The 25,267-nt window shown below is 37.8% G+C and overlaps 1 protein-coding gene across 14 annotated transcripts; it reads right to left on the bottom strand.

Annotated features, from left to right (window-relative positions):
• Nucleotides 1-501: 501 nt before the first annotated feature.
• ZNF207 (zinc finger protein 207) lies at nt 502-24,513 on the bottom strand. 14 transcript variants are annotated; one of them, XR_010886107.1, is made up of 15 exons: nt 24,267-24,510; nt 22,624-22,750; nt 22,075-22,213; nt 20,968-21,138; nt 20,429-20,504; nt 19,874-19,921; nt 17,682-17,782; nt 16,106-16,266; nt 15,187-15,279; nt 13,704-13,946; nt 12,825-12,987; nt 12,145-12,632; nt 7,893-7,947; nt 3,008-3,086; nt 502-673 (listed from the first exon to the last, which is right to left on the bottom strand). XR_010886107.1 is itself a non-coding variant. In XM_067308584.1 (13 exons), the coding sequence occupies exons 1-12, from the start codon at nt 24,305-24,307 to the stop codon at nt 12,472-12,474; spliced, it is 1,524 nt and encodes a 507-aa protein (XP_067164685.1). In that variant the 5' UTR covers nt 24,308-24,513; the 3' UTR covers nt 11,877-12,224; nt 12,449-12,471. The 14 variants fall into 14 exon arrangements, 11 of the variants coding, with proteins under 11 accessions (XP_067164685.1, XP_067164686.1, XP_067164684.1 ...); XR_010886106.1 differs by having other exon boundaries at nt 3,021-3,086; XR_010886108.1 differs by having other exon boundaries at nt 3,021-3,083.
• Nucleotides 24,514-25,267: the final 754 nt, after the last annotated feature.

Here is a 25,267-nt window from a genome sequence, read left to right as displayed (position 1 = left end):
CGAACAGCCTAGAGTAACCTATTGTCACCCTTAGAAGCTGAAATCCTCACAGCTACTTAGTGCCAGTTTAATTATTAAGTTAGCACATCATCTCTCCAGTGTTTTGCTCTAAAGGATTTAATGCAGACCCCTTAACTACATACCCCCTCTACTAGGTAGTATGAAAACACCATTAAATACTTTCCTCCACATTCCCAGACCCTTTAACCTAAACAGTTACATTTTTTGTATAGTCAGTTCAGAAGGAGAGCAGACTAGCAGGGGAAAGAAAAGTCATCAAGATTGAAAAGTCAAGATTTTGTACAGGTATAAAACAATCTGTTCTAAGATAAAGCTCATATGAATGACTTCTTGCACAGCTTATAATCAAGAGAATCAGTATAAAGTTATTTAAACTGAAATATTATCGAAGGTGGATTTTATACTTACATTCTGAAACAGCTAACGAATACAATGAAGTAACTTAGGTCCTCAAGAAGGGGGGAAAAAACTACACAGAAACAGTGGTTCACTTATGTTTAATCAGAGACTGTTACAAAGAGGTAGATACACACTACAGATGTGCATATGTGCAGTTATCCATTCCTGAAGTATACGCTCACAGAAGGTTCCCAACAGATGCAAATGATGTTAGCTCCATATTTTCTTCAAAATCTTCCTTATAAACTGAACGCTATAAAATTAAGCTACAGTTACTGTTACTATTATTTGCATGCATTAAAGTGATGCACTTACTTACCAGTCTCTCACTTTCTGGAATTAAATTAACTTACCAATATTTGCCACTTGTCTTTTGAAAAAGATCAGTGATCCAATCCCTTTCATACTACTTACACAAAAGCAGGATCAAGTTACATTAAAAAAATAAATAAAAAAGGAAATCAGCACACAGACTTCCCTGGTTGTACTAATACTGAGAGGGGACATATTCTGATCATGCACTTTAAGACACATTAAGATGCAACCAAAAACAGTAAGGAGTCTTGAGTTCACTACACAGCAAATGGAATCTCTCATGGGGCGATGCAGAGCCTTTAGGCAGATGTCTGAAGCAAGCAGTGTGAACTGACTCCCTGGTCGTCTATACCGTGTCAGAACTGGGACGGAAGATTTCTAATCTGCATTAGAGTGGACAGCAGCTGCAACAGTGGATCAAAAGTTGAGCTACAGTTTAAGACTGCTCACTCAGTCGTGAAAGGCCAGACTCCTAGTATTCTTCTTGGTACCGTCTCAAAGAAAAATAAGCTTAATTCCACCAGCAAGTACTACATTTCATTGCCATGAAGCTCCATAAAGAGAGGACCCTCTACCAAAGCTCATATTAGGACTACCCTGCAGAGCTGTACTTTTTGGTGAGGAGACACTAGAGAACAGTACCCTTTAGTTATTCCTATTTGTTGCCAAGCTGGGGTACAAATACTGCAGGTCAGCGTTCAACCACTGTCAAAACTGAGACTTCGTACAGTAATTCAGCAGCCAAAAGCAATCGATTACTCCTGACTTACGGAGCACTGCATTAAGTGTCAACAGCAGTAGTCAAAAGAAAGACGCATACGCTCTGTTAGAGGATAATGGTCTCATAGCAAAGAATCCCATTTAGTCATGCACATCTGCCATTAATGTTTAGGAGATACAGAGAAAGATTAGTTATAAGATTTATTATGTAATGGTCCATCATTTTCTTCTTCTAGGAAAAAACACCTGCTTAACATTATTCAAATTCGCATGTAAATACTCTTGCAGACAAAATAATTTAGTGTGGATGCCTGAGAACTGATGTAGAGAAAATGCCAGGAGATATAAACTAATGTAACTATTGTTGATTTTAACTATTCTAAAACCCGGGAAGACACATTCCCTTTGATAATGCATTTACAGGCTTGTATGATGAATTCTGCAGAGTTGCGTAAGACTTCAAAATTCTAAAACAAGTTATATTGTTGGAAGTGTCAAGTCTAGTGTGTCACTAATGAAACTACTCTGGATCATTTAGATGAGCTGACAAAACTTTCTATGTAGGCACCACACTAGTGATCTTGTTTTCATATACTTATCCACCACCAATTTCAAAAGCCCCTCAAATTCACTGTGTGATAATATACCTTTGAAAAGTGAATTAAGGCTCAGAAAGTTTCCACAGCTTATCATCAAACTGTGTGCCAGAGCACAGGAAGTATAATCAATTTTCATCTCGCATGCTTGTATGTAGAGATGAGGCACACCAAGTTTGAATAAATGGAAGTAGCTAGTTTGGGAGCAGGCTGCATCTTTTATCCAATCACAAAGAATCTTCTCTTTCTTATTTTAAGTTGTAAAATGCTCTGGAGACTACACAATAAAAATTAAAATGCCAAAACTTCCAGGAATACCAAATGGGACAAAGGAGGAAAAAACAGCAGAAGAGCAGTAACTCTGGAGTAAGATAAAACAGCTGGGTAAAAAACACATTTGTAGGTAGCCTTTAAAGTACTGAAACGGACTAACAAAAAAAAAAAAAATCAGAAAAACAAGCTCCTGGCTAACAGCCCTAACAGAGCATAAATATGTTGGTAGGAGTCAGTAATCAGAAATATCTAAAGAAAATCCAAATAAAGATTTAAATTATTGCTACAGATTGTTACCAACAGGAATGTTTTTCCCGCAGAATAAGAATGAATATAATATCCTATAATTGGTTCACTGCTAAAAATGGCCTCTTTTGTAATATTCATGTTACTGAAGGATTATCTTCAATTTCAGATCTTTATGCTTTTCAGTAACAGCAGACAGCTGTTTGTCACAGCTCTCTATAAGATTGCCTTTAAAAGTGATTGCAAATATTACCTATCCACAGGTGCAGTTAAAATCATTACAGATCTTCATAAAAAAAACGTAGTTTACTCACTACTGAAAACAGTAGTAGATAGCAAGGACACATTCACATACCAGAAATCAAAATGCCCCTTCTCATGTACTTCAACGGTATCATTTGAACAGAGTATTTCAAATAGGAACATCAGGTACTTACAGATTAAACTAACCTGTACTGGCAGTGCTGTGGGATTTTTCTTCTCTACCAGTAAGTAGCAAATGCTGAAATTCTGCTGCTAGTTAACAAAAACACAAATTGCATTAAACCAAGGAGTTTAACTCATAATTTAGCTTTTCATTAAAAAGAAAAAAAAATTGCCAAACTTCAATTACTGCAATTTGTCCCTTATGAAGAAAGGCTTATGAAGTAAAGGCAAGTATAAAATTACTTTAAATTTGCCTTTACATTTGTGACATTTTTTGATACACAAGTCAGAAGTTTAACAAGGTAATCTTGTCGCCTAACATGAACATAAAGGAACTTAAAATACTTTGACAACCAGGGTACTTCACTAAATCTTATGAAGTGTGTTTTCTTATTCCAGAATTTTTACAACTGAAAGAGCAAAATATATTTTCCTTCCACTAGAATTCTGGGAGGGAAGCTAAGGAATTCAGTGCTCTCAAGTAATATATATACTTCTATAACATGATAAAAAAAAGAAAGCTTTGCATGACATCTTGCTTTAGCTCAAAGCATTACATAATTCCCCAAGTTGGAAAACAATGAAACAGTTTCCTTTGATTGTATGGTATATTTTTTTGGTAATGATGACTGCTTATTCGAAACTGGTATTAGTTAAAACCAGTTATACACACTGGATATTAAGGGTAGCAGCAGTAGAAATCCACCCCCCCTCTTTTTTAATAGCACCCATGGAACATGGTTAAGATTTACACCAATTCAACAAATAAAATTTGAGACATTAAAAAGTCTGAATCTGGTGTAAGGCAGTTAGCTAACAAAGATATATGCTGCAACTTCCTCCAAGAAAAGCTTTTTAGGAAGCTTTCAAGGTCTCAAAGTTGTGTGTGTGTGGTGGGGGGGGTTGTTTCTTTTTTAAAGTTAAGATAATACTTGCGCTAAAATTCTACTACTGTCAAAACTATTTCTTTTTTAAATCCTGAGAAAGAGTAACCTTTATATGTGTTCAAGCCAATGTTACAGGGAAGTTAAATTCATCATCATTAGAACTGCAGTGTTACTGATTCTTCCTACTGAAACTGAGCCCACAACAACAGAAAAAGTTAGTGTAAGCTTGCCTAGAAGGTGCAAATACCTCAATATTCTCAACAGTGATCAGACGTATAAATACCAACCCTCACAGGCTGTTCATAATGGTGAAGGTCTATACTGCCTAAGCATTTGGAAGGCTAAGAATCTGACTGAAGAACATCCTGTGTCACATAGTCTAAGTCAGGATGTGGCTTTCTGCAAAAGCTGCAGACTGAAACGCTTGGCTCCCTCAAATAGAGGTTCCAAGAATTTTCATGTAACAAGACAAAAGTAAAAATGCATTCATTATACAACAGAATCTGCTTTTTTTCTTGGCAGAATCTTAGTAAGGATCTACCTTCTCTGACAATCAAAAGACTGCATAAAGCTGCTGTTTACAGTGTTATGTAAGAAAATTCTCATAAGGTTTTTTTCAGAACTTCAAAAAAAGTCTATTGTCATATATATTACACTTTGGAATCACTTTATCACTTTACTTCTAGCTTGACCCCTGAAATGGCTGTCTCAAGTCTTTTCTTACTCTCAGAATTGTATCTATCTACCCTTTTTCAAAAAAAATATGGTAGCCGCTGATGACTACACTTCTACAGAACCCTATCACTACCAAAGTTGCTCTGGCTGATTACAGAATGTCATCACTACAGTATACATATATATATATTTTTAAACCCTTTGGAGGTTACCATAGTACTCCCCAGAGTGTTTAAGGAATACAGTCTTTATTATGCATGGCACAAAACATGTTATGCGTTCATCACACAATTCTAAAGCGAGACAAACTTCATGCATTGTATGTACTGTATTTGCCACACCTCTTATTAACTTCTCTTGTTAAGACCTCTGGGTGCAAATTCACCCAATTTAGCAGCTCAGAATTCCAGTAACTCTTGCCCTTCAAAGAAAACTCATGTACTTATATATGACTCTTAAAAACCAACACCCCAAAACCTTTTTCCATTAATACTTATATAGTCACTAGAATATTATGATGATCCTCAGAAAAGAAATCCCAGAGAAACAGGGAGACAGAATTACAACTCTGATACACAGACTGCTGCAATATTGACAGCACATACTGGAGTGCCAGTAAGCACACAAACTACCCATCCTTTGAAATAAGGAAATCTCTCTTAGAGTTTAAATTTTTTGGAACTATCCTCCTTAGATCCACACAAGGAGGCAGGGAAGAGAAAGTCACTAACAGAACTTCAGAAAAAGAGCAAGCTATGAACTACTTGCACTGGATGAGAATTTTACAAGTTGTTTTAAAGATGATGACTGGCCAGTCAGTCCAGTAGCTGAAGAGCTATTCCCACAGAAAAGCCTAGGGCTAGGATGCCATCCTCGTGACTAGAAACACAGCAGCACTTGCACATTCATCTTTTAGGACAAAGCACAAAGCAAGTGAACAAATGCACATCATTAGTTGCTTCAAATTTAAGCATATACATTAGTCTGTGGTAAGAGATCAGAGTAATATGGGTGTATCTGCTAAAGGTACCAACTTCCAAATAGGAAGCAAAAAACCCCCGTCTCTTTAGAGACCTATAGGAAGGACAAGAACCTAAAGAATGGAAATGAAGGGTTTGTCAACTATGCACCAGAAATTACAAGCAACATTTGCAATGTAGCAGCAAAACCCAGAGCTAAGAAACCTGTAATTCATATAGTAATATCCCATGGAATTATCTTAATGTCAAATGGATCTTTCAGAAGGAGACAGTATGAAAGTCATTGTCTTGAAACTGTCTAAAACCAGTGTGTGGAAAAAAAAAAATCCACAGCAATATGGTGCTGAGAAAGACCATGTTTTGCTCCCAAAACATGCCAAAATACAAAGAACTAGTTCACTTGCTCCAAAGTATCAGTAGCTTAAACAATGGCACAGTGAAAATACAAACTGCACAAGAGAAACTTTTTCACGAACATGTCAAACAGTTACCTTCAACAAAAACAGAGACCAAAGCAATTTGTTCCAATTAGAAAACATTTATCTGCCACCACAGTATTGATTTATCATATACAAACCAAGTGTGGATCTAAGTAGGGTACTCCATTAGAGACAAAACAGCATACATATCTGAATTTTAGCTCTGTGCCCCTTATGACTAAGTAAATGCAGGTAGCTGGATAAAAATTACCTAGTGCTGCAGCGGTCTTAAGTGGGAACTGGCAACAAATTTCAGCATCATGCATTTGATATTTAGTTATTTTTACATCTTAACAGATTCAAATACTTTAAGCAAGAAGTACAAGCCATACTGAGTATTTTTTGTTGTTGTTAAAACAGTTTCCTTAGATATTGTAGGGAAATAAGAACTAGAGCAAGTGTTCCTACAGACTGAATATGAGACAGGAATACTAGTTGCAGCAGTGTATCTTGAAGTGTTGTTCCCATCTTCATTGGTATCAGGGGTAGCAGCACAATGAGAATTAGAAAAGCAACACTGTGCTCATTAATTACTTTAGAACAGTTAACAGAGGACATGTCCTTTTTCCACAGTCAGAACAGGATCTGGGGAGCTTCTCTAGGAAAAATATGAAGGGCAGTGTACAAAGGAGAGGGTAAAACAGGAGTGTGCAACCAACTCTTATGACTAAGAAAGAAATACAACTCACTTTTCTTCAGTTAAACTTACTGAAAGTCATACAGGTGCATCATTATTTAGCAAAATAGAAGAAATGAAATGCATTCCGTATCCATCAAAAACACTGCAAATCTTAAGATCACAAAAATAACAATAATGAAAAAAAATACTCCCTCCCCCCCCGCAAAAAATGTTTGTTAATATAAGAATTTCACTGATGGCAGGCTGCAAGACCTTGAACAAAACCTAGTCTTCTGAGGCTGAAGTTGGCTGTAAGCAACCTCAAGTACTCCAAACCTATACACTTGCAAAGGAGAGTGAGCGGCAGCACAAAAGCTCGTTTTTCCACATAAAGGATAGAATTCTATGCTACAAACTGTGCAAAAGAAAACTTCAGGTAACAACATGTTTTAAGCAATTTTTGCTTATGCTACAAAATCCTGCAAAGTTTCCAACACATGCTATGATTTTCAGCATGTTGTTGCAACAGGCAAAATATTGTGAAGTTTGGTATATTTATGTGATTGATGGAAATGTCTTCCCCGAAACCGATACACTGGAAAACCTACAGCTTCAACTTTTTGCTCCTCTATTCTGCTTTACCACCTTGAATCTTTGTGTCTTCACAGGGCTCTACATTAATATTTGTTGTGGTGCAGCTCACAAATGTAGTAGCATTAATGTGATAACATCCTTCTCTATGGAAATTGCATTTTGTAGTTTAGATTACACAATTTTATAACTATGAATGTCACCTATTAGTTAAAAACCTAAGTATTTTAAGCACTTTATTAAATAGAACTTCCCAGAAGAGGAAACATTAGCAATTGATATTTACATGCCACCTGTTCAAAGACTACATGAAGTCACATTACCAAAAACCAAAACAGCACAAACACTACTGGGGGTGAGGGGGGTGAGGGAAGGGAAGATGTGGCTGAAGGACTACCTGACCACCATGAAGGAAACACTCCAGTAAGAGAAAAGGTACCCGAACATCTTAAAACATGTTCCCTCCCCCTAAAACTCTTAAAAACACAGTAATAATAAAAAGATAAATATTAATATAGAGCCCATCTACCAAAAGAGAATAAAAATCCTAAATTAAAATAAATTTAGGGGCCTTCACCAAACTTGCTGCAAGTTTGGGGACATAAATATCCAACAGCCATAAAGCTGTGAAAGCCCCCAGAATGAATAAAATAAATCCCACTTGCCTCAGACTGAACAGGGCAACACTGAGACTCTGCCTCAGCCTGTCCTATGGCAGGGCTATAGGAAGAAGAAAAATTTAAATTTTAGAAAAAACATGACCCAATTAAGTGAAAGACATGCATTCAAAGTTAACAAAATTCCAGTGATCAAGCAAACAAAAGAAAATGATTGCTTTAGCACCTATTTTGTTAAGCCCAAACTAAACCTTCTATAGTTGGTTGCTATTTCTGAACTGGACAGTTTGTTTTACTTATTAACTTGATCAATGGAACATAAGTCAATTGTCTTGGGGCATTTTCCCATAACTGATGGTATTTACCATACTAGTTCACAAAAGGTAGAGTTAAAGATTCCATCAGCCACTGAAAAAGTTCACCCTCACCTTAGTATATTATGTAGAAACTAGACCAGTACAATTATTAAGACATTAAATAATATTTAAGTAACCATTTTAAATTGCAGCCCCAGCTCATGGACTGGTATATCAGAGTCTCAATTTAACAGAAGAGTCATAATACCCTTCTTATTGTTTTTAAACTGAAGTAATCTTGATATTTTATTTTTTATCTTGTATTCAGAATTCTCTGGTTCCTGTAAAATAACTTCAGGTTATGTATGCCATTCAATTTTATCCAAGTTTTGAGAAAGCAAATTACACAGTTCGTATAGGTATTGCTCAAGTGTTCCACACACTCCAAATAACTGCAGAAACCATACAAGTCAGATGCAGCTGAATGTGTTTCTAGAAGCTTGTTCATATTCTTCCATGCATGCACAGAGCGAGGAATAGTTATCCACTGAAATTATTAGATATAAATCCCAGCCTCAAATTTACTATCAGCACTTAAAATCTCACCTGGGGAGAAGGGGGAAAAAAAAATCTCAAAAGCTCCCAGAAGAAAAATTATAGCCCATAAAAACCAGCTAACTTAAACTTAACTAATGCCAAAGGCAGAAAGATATCCTAGAAGCAGTACAAAACAGTCACATCAAGATGTCCGAGAAACTAACCTGGGCTCTTTCAAGGTTCTCCCATGTCAGACCCATCATTTTTGCTCTAAAAACAGCAGACTGTTCGCCTCTCATAGGGATACTGAGAGACTATGCATAGAATAATTTATAAAGTCTCATAAAAGTGCTAGATGTCGCAAATGCCAAGTAGTTTGCATAAACATCTTTTTCCATCTGGGTCTGTATGTTTTCTTGAGGCCTGTTTATTGCATTCTACACTTGCATTACACCTTATCTAAAGGTTGGTCAAAAGCTATTTGCAAAATTTCATTTTACTATGAGATATACGGTGACAAATTTAGGAAATAACCAAAAAACAAAGCTTCTGCTTATGTAGTTATTTCATTAGAGTCCTGTAACTGATATAGAAGACATGCCTTTTTGTAGGTATAAAAGCTTCTATGATCTCTTTCCAGGGAGAGATTAACTAAAGCAAAAACCTGTTGGCATGGCTGCATTACAACACAGATTTTGCTGGCACAGCTATATTGATTAAGCTTTGTGCTGTAAACCAAGCCTCTTTTTTTTTTTTTTATAAGCAACTACTACATTCAAAGGTATAAGTAGTTTCTCTCTTTTGGGGAAATGCACCATAAATCCAACTCTCTGAACATTAAGAAGCAGTATCCAAAGAAATGAAGGTAGGGACCAACAGACAACATACGCATTAAAATAGCTGACTGTTTACACAAGAATACATAAAAGAGGCACAAGAGTAACTAAAGATAGCCACATCACAGCTCTTATAGCACAGAAATGACAGGAGCAGGAAAGGCATTATCTACACGAAAAAAACATGGAGAAGTTGTTCACTTGTTTGTTGCAGATTAGATTTGGCAGTGCTTAGTTGAGGGATTATCATAACATAATTAAGAAAAGTTCAATCTTTAAATGTTTACAAGCTCTTAAGTCTATGTAATATTAGCTATAAGGTGATGCTATTATCAGAACAGCTACATATTCACTATTTAAGAGAGGTAACTTCTTAATTCTTAACCAAGACAACTTGCAGAATATGCTGAGTTAACAGTATATGCAGTAATGTTTTCAAATATTTATCCCAGGAAAAGTAGGGATCTGAAAACAACATACCAATAAAATGAGTTACAGGAAGATACCCAAGGGAGAAGGTATTTAAATTTACTAGGGGCAGGAGGGCAAAGCATCCTTACAGCAGCAATAAATCTTCAGAAAAAGCAAGAAGTTCAGTAGTTTTACAAGCAGAATTTAAGATCAATTTATAACATATGAATTGTGTAGTATTACAAAAAGGATGTGTAAGACACCGTTAAAATCTCTCTAGTGTTCTGTGAATTATCCTTATTAGATGAAGAAAAAACAGAAGAAAACCAGAGTATCAAAAGCATTTTCTTAAGCAGAACAGTTTTTATCTCTAAGACATATGTATAAAGGAAGGTGAAGAGCTAACAAAAAATTTGACATTGAGGCCCACTCAGCAGATTTGCAAGCCAATTACTGAACATCTGACAGGTGATCAGTAGATACCAGTGACCAAGGAGAACTGCTTCTCAATAGAGGCTTGGAGTTATGGTCTTAAACACTTCAGCAAAAGTGCCCGACAATTCTTAATGGTTAAACTAAGGTCGTTCAGCTGGAATTAGTGTTCTGGACGCTCTAGTATCTTTATGAACTGTTCCATGATCCCAAATCTTTGAAGTTGAGAGGCACAACTGTATTATAGCTATATTGTATTTCTGAGCTATTAAGAGACAGTACGGAATAAAGCCATAGGAAGTACTTAAATGCAGCTTTAAAAAAAAAGAAAAAAAAAGTCAAGTAAGACTTTCAAAAGCAAACAACAACAACAAAAAATTCCAAACTCCACCCATCAACAAGAACATCTGTGGAACCTACCCCACTGACAAAAACGCTAATTATCTTTCTAAAGAAGAAATACCCTATAAATTAAATTGCACAGTTAAGGCTTGAGGCTGGAACATGTATTTAAAGTTGACCTGCAAATGAAAAACTCCTCACCCTTTTTCCCCTGTTCCGACAAGGTGACCAGGAAAGTTCTCACTTCTTTTTCCTCTCCAAAGTCTCCCTGTGCATTTGCATTCTCATCAGAAATACAGCATATTAACACAGTGATGTTAGACATTCAGAGATTTACAGTCTTGACAGTCATCTATCACTTTACTCTTATAAACAGATAAATGACTAATTCAGATGGTTATGTTCAGATTTATGTTTGCTAACTGTAACTAGGAAAATTGATGGAAAGGTCTCCCGCTCTAGACAATCCCATTAAATTATTCAGGAAACAGCCAACATCTGATCATAGCACACAGGATGTCTCACCCTTTAGAGTCAGATAAGATTGAAAATTCCACATATTTAAAGTAAAAATACAGCATATAACATACTACTCTCACTCCATCTCTCCTTTATACACTGAAAAGGAGGACAAGTTGCTCCCTCTTTTGCAGGTCAACTTCAATACAGTATCAACTGGAAATCGCTCACCCATGTGTCATGCACCTAAGCTTCTAGAAATCTTCATCTAAAAGGCTCCTGAAGTTCATGCATTTGCACATTTGAAAAAAAAGAGTCAGCTGAAGAATGAACTAACAGGACACATCTGGCACTAGGATGCATCTTATAGCAATCACATTTACATCTTACAAATAAGTGCCAGGACGACAAATCATTTAAAATTTATTGAGGATGAGAAAGCACAAATAAAGAAACATATGCCACTAAGAGAAGTTACATCCAAGAGTTAAGATGTGCCTCCTGCAGCCTCATTTTTGAGGATTCAGTTAATAAGTGTACAGGTCTTTCTCTACTCAGACGTGCAGCTAAAGGAGTGCCTTAATTTTAGAACAAGGAATTCAGATTTTTATCAAAACAGCACCAATAACAGCGTTCATTACACCAATAGCTACCATGGCATGCATCTGTACAAACCTTTCAGGCAGTTGTCCACAGCTGGTCATGAATAAAAAGGCATATAAATTTTTCTCTTCTTTTATTACAATTAAGTTTATAACAGTACAGAAAAGTCACACGACCTTAGTGGGTCAGTTTACTTAAACCCTGAAACAGGAGGAACTCTAAATACATTAAATATTGTTACATGTTCAGACTTTTAAATGTACAGGTAGTTGGGAACAGTTACCAGCCCTCACCAAACTATGTTGGGGACATGAAGTCCAACAGCACTTGAAGTGCTGTGAAGGCATCATTTTACAAATAGCAACATAATGTTACAGAACTTGCCTTTAAGGTGGTATGTTCATGTAATTCCAGCGCCTTCACAATTTAACGAACCATATTTACTATACTTCACTTCTAAAAACCTAGATGAAACATGAAAAAGAAGCCATACAGTATAAATTGCAACATCAGGAAAAGTTCCTGTTATTATTCCAAATAATTTTTCCCATGTAAAATAAGAATGTCCAATAGTTCCTTGCATGTGGGAAGATACTTATTTTTTTTTTTAAAGTCACAATGAAGCCTTAATTGACGGAAGCTTGGCTATATTAACAGCACAAGATGAGAAAAGGTTTAATCTCCAAACCTATTAGAGTGCGTGTAGTAGCATCAGTAGCGGCCACCTTGCGACATTACAGGAGGTCTCATTCCCATTGGAGGTCGAGGAGGTCCACTTTGGTAAGGGGGCACCATCGGAGGTCCCTGACCATAAGGAGGCATCGCTCCAGGAAGGTATCCTGGCATGCCCTGGTGATGAGCACCATACTGACCTATAAACAAAACATTTAAGATGCAAACAAGAATTCAAGTTGTTTAAAGCAGCTATTTTAGGTGTCAACAGCGGGCAGAAGCTGCATTTTGTGAAAAGCTGTTTCTTCACAGTATCTGCCATGTTGTATTTTAAAAGAGTTTATAGCAAGGACAAATCCTTAAAGAAAGAAAACTAGGAAACTTATGATTACCATGAGGTGGCATAGGAGGTCTCATTCCTTGCTGCTGTGGAGGAATTCCCGGCTGTGGTGGCATCATACCTCCAATTGGTCCAACTGGTGGAGTACCCAAGGACGCTTGTCCCGGTCGAGGAAGGTTACGCTGATATTTAGGCAGCTGCGCCCTTCTCTCTTCCTAAAACCAGGAAGAGATGATTGTAACACATCATAAGACTAAAGCTTAGCAAAATCCAAGTAAATAAAAACATAACAGAAAGTAAATTACACATAGTGAAATATTTCAACTGTCTCAAAAGTTCAAGAATGTTATCAATAGCATATTAGGCAGCAACTTTAACTTTTGGATTTTTTCCCCTTCAAAGTATTAATACTGTCAAATGTGGTATTCTGCACAGAGCACACAAATCCTCCTCCTCCCCCAGGTGAAGAAAGTCTCTTCTTCATGACAAGGTGAGGCAAAACTAAAACACAGATCTAAAAATATCTGAATTGAAATTAAGGTTCATTTCTTTTATCCATAAATTCCTGATTTTTGACTGCTATAACAGCATCAAGACCACTTCAAACCTAAGTCTTTTGCTGTAAACTCATTAGCTATATCTACTCAACTTCAACCTTAAGTCACATGCAGAAATAACATCCAAATTGTGTCTTGGGTTGACAGAATTGCCTATCGCCAAGGAGAAGGCGGCTTAGATCTGCAGCAGTATTATTACAATATGCTAATCATTCTGTAACCACATGTTTTCAGGATGCAAGGCTCTTATTAGCACTTTATATGTTTCGCACTCTCACCATTATTATTGTTACACAGAACACAGAAGAAATCTAATCAGCCACATCAGCATAAATTGCATTTTTCAGTAAGACACTGAAAATATTTTAACTTACCAGTGATATATCCTCATCTGGATGGATCAACTTACTGGTTGCACTGGTTGTTGTAAGTGTAGCAGGCTTACTTGTTATAGATGTAGCTGGTTTAGCTGCAGTACTGTTTGTTGTACTAGTGGTTGAGGCTGTAGACTGTGTGTAAGCAGGGAATGTAGGTTTTGGGGGTTCTGTTGTTGTTGCAGGTGTAGAATTCAAAGGTTTGAAATCAGTACCAACTGGACCTGGAACAGCTGCTGCAGCCTGTGAAACACAAAGATAGATCAATAGAAATATTTATTTCTCAAAGCATAAGAAACAACTTAAGTGATGTTTTTTAGACCTCTGAAACCTTCCAGTGAGATATATAATTAAAATAAGCTTGACAAAAAGTTCAGCCTTATCACATACTAAAGCAACTGAAAAAAAGACAAAATAAAACCCAGTATATACATACATAAATATATGCACACACACACACGAACGCGCGCACACACACACTGGAAAGTCTAAAAGTTGCAGGTCAAAAGCCACAACTAGAAAAAAAGGAACAAAAACCCCCACCACACACCACTGAAAATTTTTACCCCACATACTGAGTTCAGTAAATGTCTACTTATTTCCTGAATCAGTTACATTAACAGCCTGTAACTATCAATACACAGTTCTCTCATTAAATTATTAGCATACTTTAGCAATTATTAGTTTAGAATACAACTCAAAGTGTTAGCATTCATTGAAATTAGGTATTTAGAAAGTGTTTAACATTTAAGAAAGCTCTATTGTGTAAGATCTTTTGTTTTAAGCATTCTCTCCATAAAAATCACTGCAATATTTTCACAAAGTACTATATTTAACTACAGATCTTTAATCTCATTTGTGACTGAAGAATCAGCTGAAGGCAGATATGAGGTCCACTAAAGATTCCAGCATCTCATCTTTCCTACCTTGTTCTTAAATTAAAACTGTTACACAAGAAAAGTTTGCTCTACAGGTTCTCTCTAAAGATGCAGCAATCTTCAAAGCAAGTTTTACTTATGAGAGAATGCTTTTGTTTCTAGGCACTGTACATTTACGTTTTTCCACTAAACTTTCTAATCAAAACAAAATATTTCAATTTTTTAGCACGTAATGCAGATTACAAAATTCCCTACATTATGATGCATCATATTAAACAACATAAACTAAAAAGCCTTCACCATGCATCAAGCTAACCACTGCCCACTAAAATGCATTTATCTGCTTTCATGCTTTTTTAACCCTTTAGAACCAGGATGTAGCATTTAATTCTCTCAAACTGTCTAAGAAAAATTGGGCACTTAGATATGCTTATTTCTAGCAAAATGCAACTTGCAATCAAGGGCTCTGTAGTTTTACCAGCTAAACATAATCAGGAATATAACAGAAATTATCTGAAGATGTTTAGACAATTTTAGGTTTTACAGAATGGTCCAAAGGGTTAAGTTGCAAAGCAATTTGTTTTTAACTGCGACTTCCTGCGTACTTGTGCTGCGCTAGGAAACAGAGCGTTAGAAGATGCTGACAGACTTTCTGAATTGGAGGAAGCTGTACTTGAGCTTGTGACAGGTGTCCCCATCTGTAGCATAAAAGAAAGGAAACAGTGAAAAGTCTCCAAACAAATGGGTGGAAAGTATCCAGATGAAAGGATTTCTTATGCAAGGGACTTCGTTTTTGTAAACGAGTTCCTCCCTGCAGAAGTCCAAAATGCAAACAGGACACTATGAAGGGTTCTGCAACATTCTTGAAAGCAAGTAAAAACTTAAGGACTTACTCACAGCAAGTGCAATCAAAGGGTAGAGGTCACAAGCCATTCTAACCACCATCATTTCCCCACTTCCCTCCCCAAAGCATTTAAACAAAATTTTACTGCTTTATTTTCCTCAGACTTTAAGGAAAAAAAAAAATCCTCATCCAGGCAACGTTTTAACCCAGTGTGAATACATCTATAGGATAAATTAGTCCATCTATGGGTAAAGAGCCCATTATGAAAAGACCCAGAGAGAACAAATCATGTCAAGATTCATACTTGAGAAATTTTAGGAAAAGTTCTATGCAATCAGATTCCTGCAGCTGACTAACACCTCCCCTTGCCCACCCAAAGCACCTTTAAAAAGACAAACTACATGATTAAAGAGGTGTTTTGCCTACTCCTTTCTCCCTCACTTGCTTACAGAACTTCTGCCTGGTTTCAGGGCTGTTGTAAGACAAAAAAAAAAAAAAAAAAAAAAAGAGTCTTTTAAAAGTCCATCAAGCACTACACTGAGTTAGACTTGAAAAATCATGACAAGCAAAAAGCTTAACCAGCTATTTCTGGGGTCTCCTCAGTAATAAAGAGCAGACAATGGCACAGTGGCAATTTAAAGAACATAACAGAATAGATTCCAGGCTATGAGATACCTTACCTGCCCTGCACTTGGGAAGAGTGGTTTAGTAACCGGAGGCTGAGGGGTAGGTGCCGATGCAGCAGGAGCTGGAGGTCTATTAAGAATACCCGGTGCTGTCACAGGCTGGGCTTGTGTCATTGGAGGCATCCCAGGACGAGGTCCAACAGGTGGTGGCATACCTACAAAACAAAAAGAACCTGTAATGACTCGGGCTCAGGAAAGTAAGTCTAATCCTTTAGAAAACTCTGTTCCCAGTGTTCTTTAGAACCAAGTTTTTTCCCCAAGGAAGATGCGTTTTTAAGACAATTGTAAAAGAAATCATGAAAAAGGGTAATGCCTGCAGACAGTCATCAATTAAATGTCGATGCATCAGCAGTAGTTAGCTACCTCAAAGTAAGACTGAATTTAACTGTGTGTTTTGTACTACCGCTTCAGTGACAAAAGAAGCTTATGCTCTCAATAATTCAATGCCTTTAACTAAGTGTTTCCGACACACCATGCCTCTGCTGCCAAGTGAGTGGATAAGGCTGTTAAAGAGAATTCCTCTTTCAGATTTTGTGAGAGAATGAAATACTGAACGTGTCAGAACTTCAAATGAAATATACATCAGCTTTGCTGTGGGTCTTTAGCACAGTGGAACAGTGACACAAGAATTAACATTATTTATTATTTTGTATAAAAGGCACTCAGCTGGTGCGCAAGTTAGCTGAAATTAACTGGAGCTGAAGAGGCAACAGGTATAAAAAAAGAAACTGGCTCAGAATGCAAAAATCTAAACACTATCACTTCTTTAGTTTTCAAGTAAGATCTTTTGCGATTGTTCAGACACATGATATTGGAGTTTCTTTGCTTTAGGGCAGGAAGAGCCAACATCTTGGTTGCATACCAAAGTCTTTTTGCAGCCAGTCACCATAATACATGTACTCCATATTTGGGAAGCTCTAGGAGAGGTTCACAGATGGGAGTAAAAGCTCCACATGGGTTCTATCACATCATTGTTCAACAAAACTAGGCTGGATGTACAAATTAAGTATTCTGAAGAATCTCATTATGTCAGGTTCAGCTGCCCTATTGGCTTGCTTCCTTCCCCAGTCACAAATTTGGGTAATCCAGGAAATCTCAAGCCATCACAGCACAGCTGCTGGTCAGGTGGAATACCCTCAGAAATTAAGGCTGCTTAAAGAATTACACGAGCTCAAGAAATAAGGTTGGCCAGCTTTGTTCTATCTATAGCAAGAGATCAAAACTTCAGTTAGTTTCTTTATACTGCAAGTTCATTACATGGGTATATCGTGAAGACTATGCTCATTTCACAAACATTTTCCATCATTTTGAGTTTCCAGCTGCAGTCACAAAGGAAAAAAAAGGGGGGGGAGGGAGCGAAGAGAGGCTAGGCAACACAAAAAACAGAAGAGCAATAGGAAGAACAAAACTATATTCCATATTTTACATTCACAATAGCGTCAAATGCCCTTGCCTTTTGTGCAAGAGTGGCTTCTGGGACAATCCACAAAAAAGCGGTAGCATACAGCCTTACTTTGTTTATATAAATCCTAAATCTCAGTAAAATAAATAAATATAATTTAGCTCTCACCACAGTATGAGTTTGACAGCCCTGACCTACCTGGTGGCATACCAGGCATAAGAGGTGGTATTCCTGGTCCAGGAGGCATCATCCCACCCATTGGCATCATCCTATTAAAAAGAAAATGAATACTAGTATGAACACTCATAATTAACTGTCAAGACAACTGGCACATACCTGTATTAGATAAAAGGTATGGTAAATAATTTAAAGAAGTTCTCAACAGAAGCAATCCCAAATACAGCTGACTCCACAGTTAAGATATTTTTCTACCAGAAAAAACAACATCAAACAAAACAACAACATACAAATCCCCAAAACACTTTCCATTTGAACATTAATTCCTCAAGCTTTCGCTTCCTCTGTTATTAGATTTCCAAAACTGGTCTCTCTGTTAAAATATATTCCAGGATATTAGTTTTGGAATAATATTCTAAGAATCTGAGCTGAACTTTTAAGTAGGAAAAACAGTTAAGTCACACTAAAATAGCTGTACTTCTGGTGTTGTATCTGTGATGTCACAAGTCAATTTGTGATTATGCAGCCTCATACTATTTTAAACACATTATCCTTTCTCTAGTGTATGGCAGGCAACCCCAACCTGTAAAACTAACCGCAAAGTACAGATAAAAGCAGAGACTAAAGAGTAAGAAAACTTCTGGTTTCAATTACAGTAAATATTCCCTACACTCCAGATTAAAAAAAAAAAGCCACACCTTTTCTGTGAGGAGTCCTCATCATGGTATATTTTCCCTTCATATTAAAAACAGGCTTTTTGCCTGCTACTGATAACCTGAAGAAAAAACTGGTCCATGTTTCCTAACAAAAAGGTGGCATTCAAATTACTCCCTTTATCCTTATCTTATAAACTGCACTATAAATTTAGTTCCCTTTCTACACTGTACATACAACCTATAATACAAGTAAGTTCTTTCTGCACGGGGTTGCAGCTCCATAAAAGATGAGCTGTCTACAACACTAAGTGGTTTTCAATTGCGAAACATATAGAGAATTCCTTTACAGGAAACAAACCAAGCATAGCTTAAGCTTGCCTTCATTTTTCAGACACTCGAAGCTGGATTATGGGAAGCAGGATAAAGGAATGTCTATCACTTTATTTAGCAAGATAAGTATACAGCAGCCAACTGCACACCAAAATCCCACTAAGAAGCAGTTTCTACTCTATATGACAGTTAGGAAACTTTTTCTGTTGCTGTTTTTAAAAATCAAAACATTATGAATAAAGTGCCAGTCTTCCCTATGCAAGGCAATTGGCTTCCCAGATCTATTCCATTTTCTCCTCAACTTGTCTGTTACTGCTAAAAAAGGAACAATAAGGGCATATGTAGCAATGACAAAAAAAGAAAAAAAAAAGAAAAAAAAAGAAAAAGAAAAAAGAAATCAAGCCAGACACTTGCTGCCTCCTGTCACCACAAAGATGACTTTCTGAGAAACAGCAGGGATAGCGTTAAAACTACTGCAACGCTAAGACCAGTTACTTCCTAAGCCCTAGTTCTTGTTTGCTCGTTTTTATACAAATGGCAATCAAGTTAAGCAAACAAAAGTTTTGATTAAACAAGGTAAAAGCATAGTGTAACAGCAACATTCCATAAGATTTCACCAAAATGGAAGTGCAGCACAGCTTTTTGGCAAATTCATTGTCTTTACCAGATGGCATTACACTCATCCAAAGTTGACAGAGAGTTCAAGGAGTACTAAACACCAGCAAGCCTGATAAAATTCTGTTCACTTTCTGCTTAGAAAGCCTACAGTCATGACAAGCATCCACAAGATGTCTGATTATGTCATGATTTTTTAACAACATTTATGTCTCAGAAAAACTTCTCACCTTAGTTAACTTTTAAACTTAAAAGTGAACTGCTGCAACAAATCCTACAGCATAAAAGACTAAGAACATGGAGCTGTAGTCTGGTGCAAGATAGAAGGTTATAAACCAAAAGAGTCTATTTTCATTGATGCCTTGCAGAATGTGTTTTTCATAACGGACAGTTTTGTAATATTAATTTAGATGAAAAATAAAAACTTCATACATTATACAATAACAAAACCTAATGAGACATTTTCCCCATATGCTTAGGCAATACTCAGAGGTTTTCACTTATACAGTTTCAAACTTATCAAACATATGACATAAAATGGCATAATGAATGTACCTAAAATTACATTAATGAGATGCTTACATGTTTCCACCACAAAATGACTGCATGTATTTTCTCTGTTGATGTAATCTGTGAAAATTTATGACAAAATCAAAAATCTAACTGTGATTTTCCAAACACATTGTGATAGGGTATTGTGTCAACCCCAAACAAGCATAAAAAAACACCAACATCTAATACTTGCCCAAAATTTAAGAAAAATTTAAACTGGCTAATAATTTGTTCCTAGTTAGGTCCACGACGGATAAGCAGATGCACGATATATATATGCAATACACAATACAACAGTGGTTCACAGAAGGCTCTAAACCAATACAGCAACATTTTACACGGCAGTAATACTAACCAGTGAAAATAGAAAATACCATACTTTACATATAAACCAACAGTTTGATCTTATTTTTAATGTTGGTTTATAGCCATCCAGATCTTTGTTTAGTCTTAATATTAACAAACAAGGTTAGAGAGTTCACAGGTTCCTACATATGTTTTTCTAATTAGCTTTACTTTTTCTTTGACACATGGTTTAAAATGCACAGTATGAACACGTAATATTAAGTCCTTCTTGCTACTCACCCAGGTGGCATTCCAGGCATAACTGGAGGCATTCCAGGCATCATAGGTGGAACACCTGCCATTAATGGTGGTATACCTTAATAAATAAATAAACAAGTAAATAAAAGACCAACAACATATGCTTTTTAACAAATCTTATAAGAAATTAAGACTGGATAAATGGTTTAGATAAAGCTCTAGAACTTTTTTTTTTTAAATACACCTCTTATAAAGGACGGAATATAAAAGCTTACAAGCAAATCTAACATAAATCCATTGTTTCCTGACCAGTCTTACTACCATATTAACACTGCTTCCATCTAGATGCCAGCATTAGGTATCACTCAGTGGGGGGTGGGGGCGGGGTAAAACAAAACAAAACAAAAACCACACACACAAACGAGGGGGGAATATCCAGAAAACCACTTACAAGCACCTCAAACTATTTTGCAACCTTTAACACCCGAGTGTCAGTAGGGGCAGATCATTATCCCAGCATACAAGCAGCAATCTGCATTTCTACTCAGCTTTTTAATAACTAGCTCAAAACACCATGTTACCTGGAGGCATTCCTGGGGCACCTGGTACAGGAGGCAAACCTGGTTGTGCCATTGGGGGAATGTACCCCTGCTGTGGCTGAACCTGTTGTGGTTGAAATGAAGTTGAAGCTGCGGATTCATCATCTTCATACTCATCAGAATCATCCTGTTGTTTCTTTTTCTGGCTTTCTGCTAAGTAATATGATGTATAAGGTCAGACTGAAGGTAAATTATATTCTGCAAATTTACATGTTATCTGAAATATTCTAATTTGAAAAAATAACAATTTCAAATCTTACCACCACATTCAAAAATTCATAAAATTAAAGTAAAACTATGTGAGTCTACCATTATACAAATAATAAAGGGAAGGAAAAGTCACTCACACTGAAATGACCCTCAACATAAACGAGGGTCTTTCTCATGCTGTTCAGAGTAAGTCATGAAAATTCAAATATAGTTAAACCTAACAGCAAAGAAATCTGAGTATTCCTGCATCATCAGGCTTGCATCATCCCCTGCCTGTCCTCACCCAATGATCCTCAAAAAACGAAAATAAATAAATAAACAAAATCAAAACCTAGAACTTACAATCTCCATACTTATTAGGTAATTAGATGTTTTAGCTGCACCAGCATGTAGATACTTCTAAACAGGTAAAGAAAAATATCACTTGTCTTTCTAAGTGACTGGCAAAGGTCTAGAACTGCAGTTACAGAATGCATTAACCCAAGCACTACTCTTTTGAAAAAGACCACCTGTATCACACAGCTAGATTCTCAGCATCAGTAAGAAAGAGTATGATACAGAGAATTTGTCTTCACATGGGCCAACATTTAACTGATTTTCATCATCTAAAACCCCCCAAACAAACAGAAAACCCCCCAAACAGTAATTTTGTACTACTAAGCCTACAAAATATGAGTTGAAAGGCATACAAAATACCATATGCTAGAAAAAAAGAACTGTTTAGTTTATACGGCTTTGAGGCAAATTAATACCTTCTACTGTGTGATTAAGATCTAGTATTCAACTTGAAGAGCTGACTCAAAAAATACACACCAAAATAAATCTAATTTAACAAACAGACTATGGTAATGACAGATAACTAGCTAGATTTCAATTTACCCTGAGTTTTTTGTTCAAGTAATCTTCTCCTTTCCTCCATATCTTTTTCTGGAATGCCCTCCATGCCATAGATTTCCAGTTCAATGTCTGTTCTTCCAGGAATAGCATTTGGAACAGCATCTATTGTTTCTTTATGTACCTAAAGTTAAAAAAGTGGTTTTCAGCCAGTTTATATTCAAGATAGAAAAGGAACATCATTAACAGGAAGAATCTCTCTGGCTGACCATTCCCTTGAGATGTGCTTCCTAGTCACAGTTAACTACTATTTGTATCTACAACCAGTTGATAAACTCGTCTTCTGAACACCAAGGCAACACATAATTTCTTCACTCCTCCTCTATCCCCAAAATGACCTAAAGATCTCTACTGCATATACTCTATGTGAATGCTGACATAGCAGAGCACTCCTGTTCTGGAAACAGATGACTTATCTGTTTCTAGCACATTTTCAAGATTCTGGAAGCCACCCCCAAAGAACATCTTTAAGTTCACTATTATTTACAACCTTACATAATGACCAGAAAATTTTGATGTGTGTTTAAAACTTACCTGCATGCAATGTATAGCTAAACCAGGTCCTGTATACAATTTCTTATGACATATATGGCATTTAAAGTGCTTTGCTTTTTGATGCTGTATAAGGATTTTTTCATCATCAAAATCCCTGTTACAATACCTATTGAAGATTGTTAAGGAAATATTTAATCCAGAAAGTGAACATTTATATAACACTAAAGTAATAAGTTTTATTGTGATTTCTCCTAAAGGAAGGAAAGCACAGAAAATGTCTCTGAGTGTTCAAATCACCACAGATAGTTTCAGGGATGTCTGAAACCAAGCCTCATGCTTTCATACCACCCAGCATTTCTCTCTTCAGACAGTTAAGTAAATCACAAAACTGGGAAGAGGTATGCATGCAATTAAGATCTAATCTTTGTCTTCCTGTCATCACAAACTTTTCAGGTTCTAGTTATTTCCAATCGGATTCATTTCATTCCATTTCTGCATACCTTTAGATTAAAATAAAGTTGCTAGAGCATTAAAGGAAAAATAAGCTTGAAAACCATGACACGAAAGTGATGTCAGATACTTATAAACACACCTATTTAATAACAAGTATCAGTAGCTAACATTTAAAGAGAAAAAATAAAGTTTTTAGTTAAAAATGCCCTTCCTTTTTCAGTCACCCAGATGTATCAATTTCTATGACACTACATAAATAGCTACAGTCAAAAAGTTTTCTGCTTTTTAATAAAAATTTTGTAAGTGAAGGGCTTTTTTGATATCCATATGGCGTAAGAGGCAAACTGCAGATTCCCTTCTGCAGGTCAGCATTAATATCTCAGTGAACACCCCAGACATCTTGCTTAGCAACACAGAGACACATTCATTATTAACTATTTTTGTTACTACAGTATGCCTCTTGCTTTCAGCAAAATATAAGATTTATTAATACCTAAAATAGAAGCACAGATGCCTTGAAAAGATAAAAAAAAGTTTACAAGCTACTCTATGATCTTTTACCATTTTATTAGTGATTCCACATTGGGAAAAATATTTTAGAAAAAGAAAATGTAAGTCTACATTATCCCACGCACATTACAAATTTACAAATTTAAAAAACTACAAATGGTTCACTGAAGAAAAAAATCCCTCAATACAGAAAAATTGAGCTTGACTTCGATGCAACAATTACAAATCTGAAAGCCTGAAAACGGTTTTCAATAGGTCTTTCTGTAACCAGATCTGCCCCAGTTCTCCCTGAATACCAGCATTCATTACAGTTTTTTTTTTTCTCCTCCTACTAACATCCTTCTCCTCGGGGATAAAGATTGTTCACTATTTCCTCCAAGATCCCGGCAGTCCAAAGGAGGGCCAAGGCCGGCAGCCAGGCCTCAAGCGAGGCAGGCGGGAGCTGACGGACTAGGCCGCGCGGGGGGGGGGGTGAGGGTGTGCGTGTAGGAGCACACAGGAAGGGCACGGACCAGGCCCCATCCCCGCGCTGAGGAACACGGAAAGGGAAACAGCACCAAGCCCTGGGCTAGATGATAGCAGGGAAAGAGAGAAGGAAACAGCCCTATCCTGGGGCGCCGAGGAGCCCGGCAGAAGAAGGGAAAGGACGGGACCGCGCCGCTCCCCTCCCCTCCCCCACTCCAGTCCGCACACCCGCCTCGCCCCACACTGAAGGATACCAGCACCAAGGCTTCAGCTGCTTCTTCTTCTTACGGCCCATAGCGGCGGCGGCGGCGCCCCCGACCTACGCAGAAATGAGACAACCGAGCTCCCTCCCTCCCGAGCCGCAGCGCCCACACCAACCGCTCCACGGAGGCGAGCGAGGCAGGCACAAAATGGCCGCCGCGCGCCCGCCTAGCGCCACCGCCTCCGAGCCCCCAGCATGCACCGCGGCAGGGGGGGCTGGCCACGTGACACGCTCCCGGCTCTCCCCGCCGCCGCCCGGGCCGTCCCGTCGTGCCTCGCGCTGGCGGCCGCCGCCATTTTGTCCCAGCCCTCCCTCCCTTCCTCTTCTGGAGGGGCGCCTGGGGGGGAAGGATGGGGCCGTTCAAAGGACATTAAAATAAATCACGCGGAAACGTGTTAACCTTGCTTCCCGGAGCTTGCTTTGCTTTGCCTTGCCGGGGGCTGCTCTCTTCTGTCCCGGTTTGCAGCCCTTCGGTGTCCGTTTTTGTGCTAACTCGGGGAGGATCCCAAAGGGACCCGCGGGGCTGGCCCTGGCCCCGGCCCTTCTGTGGGCGGAGATCTAGAGCTGCTTTTCTGACCCAGAAGGTTAAGCTCAAGTGGCACATTTGCAAGGAGAGCTGCATATCTGCTCAGTTACAAAACTGAGCTAACGAGCACGCTAGTTTAACGGTATGGCTGACGTCATATGTGACTTGAGCAGGCCCTGTCATGAAGCAGCTTCGGGGAAATTATCTTCACTAATAGGGGTGTTATAGTCCAACGTCTGCAATGGCTATTGCATTTTCCAGTAGTGAATTACACGAGCAGAGGTCTTACAGCCACGGGAGATGATTCCAGGGCAGCAGCCCAGTTAGCAGCCGCGCTGCGGGCGCAGTGAGCGGCGCGGCCGTAACGCCCGAGCGGCTCCGGGAGGCGGAGAAGGGGCTGTGCCCAGCCGCAGCCGGCGGGGGGGGGGGGGGGGGGGGGGGCCGGCGTTAGCAGCGAGGTGACGCGT

The sequence above is a fragment of the Apteryx mantelli genome, chromosome 19 (assembly GCF_036417845.1).
Source record: "Apteryx mantelli isolate bAptMan1 chromosome 19, bAptMan1.hap1, whole genome shotgun sequence".
In the NCBI taxonomy this organism is placed as follows: domain Eukaryota; kingdom Metazoa; phylum Chordata; class Aves; order Apterygiformes; family Apterygidae; genus Apteryx; species Apteryx mantelli.
Note: the sequence above shows the minus strand (reverse complement) of the source record. Positions and strands in the feature narration are given on the sequence as shown.

Bases quoted from the DNA above. Each gene is read 5' to 3' on its own strand.
- ZNF207 (XM_067308584.1), bottom strand. From the start codon at position 24,307: ATGGGCCGTAAGAAGAAGAAGCAGCTGAAGCCTTGGTGCTG. The intron at 22,751-24,266 runs GTATCCTTCAGT...AATCTTCAATAG, and splicing joins CAGCTGAAGCCTTGGTGCTG to GTATTGTAACAGGGATTTTG. The intron at 21,139-22,074 runs GTAAATTGAAAT...CATATTACTTAG, and splicing joins ACTTGAACAAAAAACTCAGG to CAGAAAGCCAGAAAAAGAAA.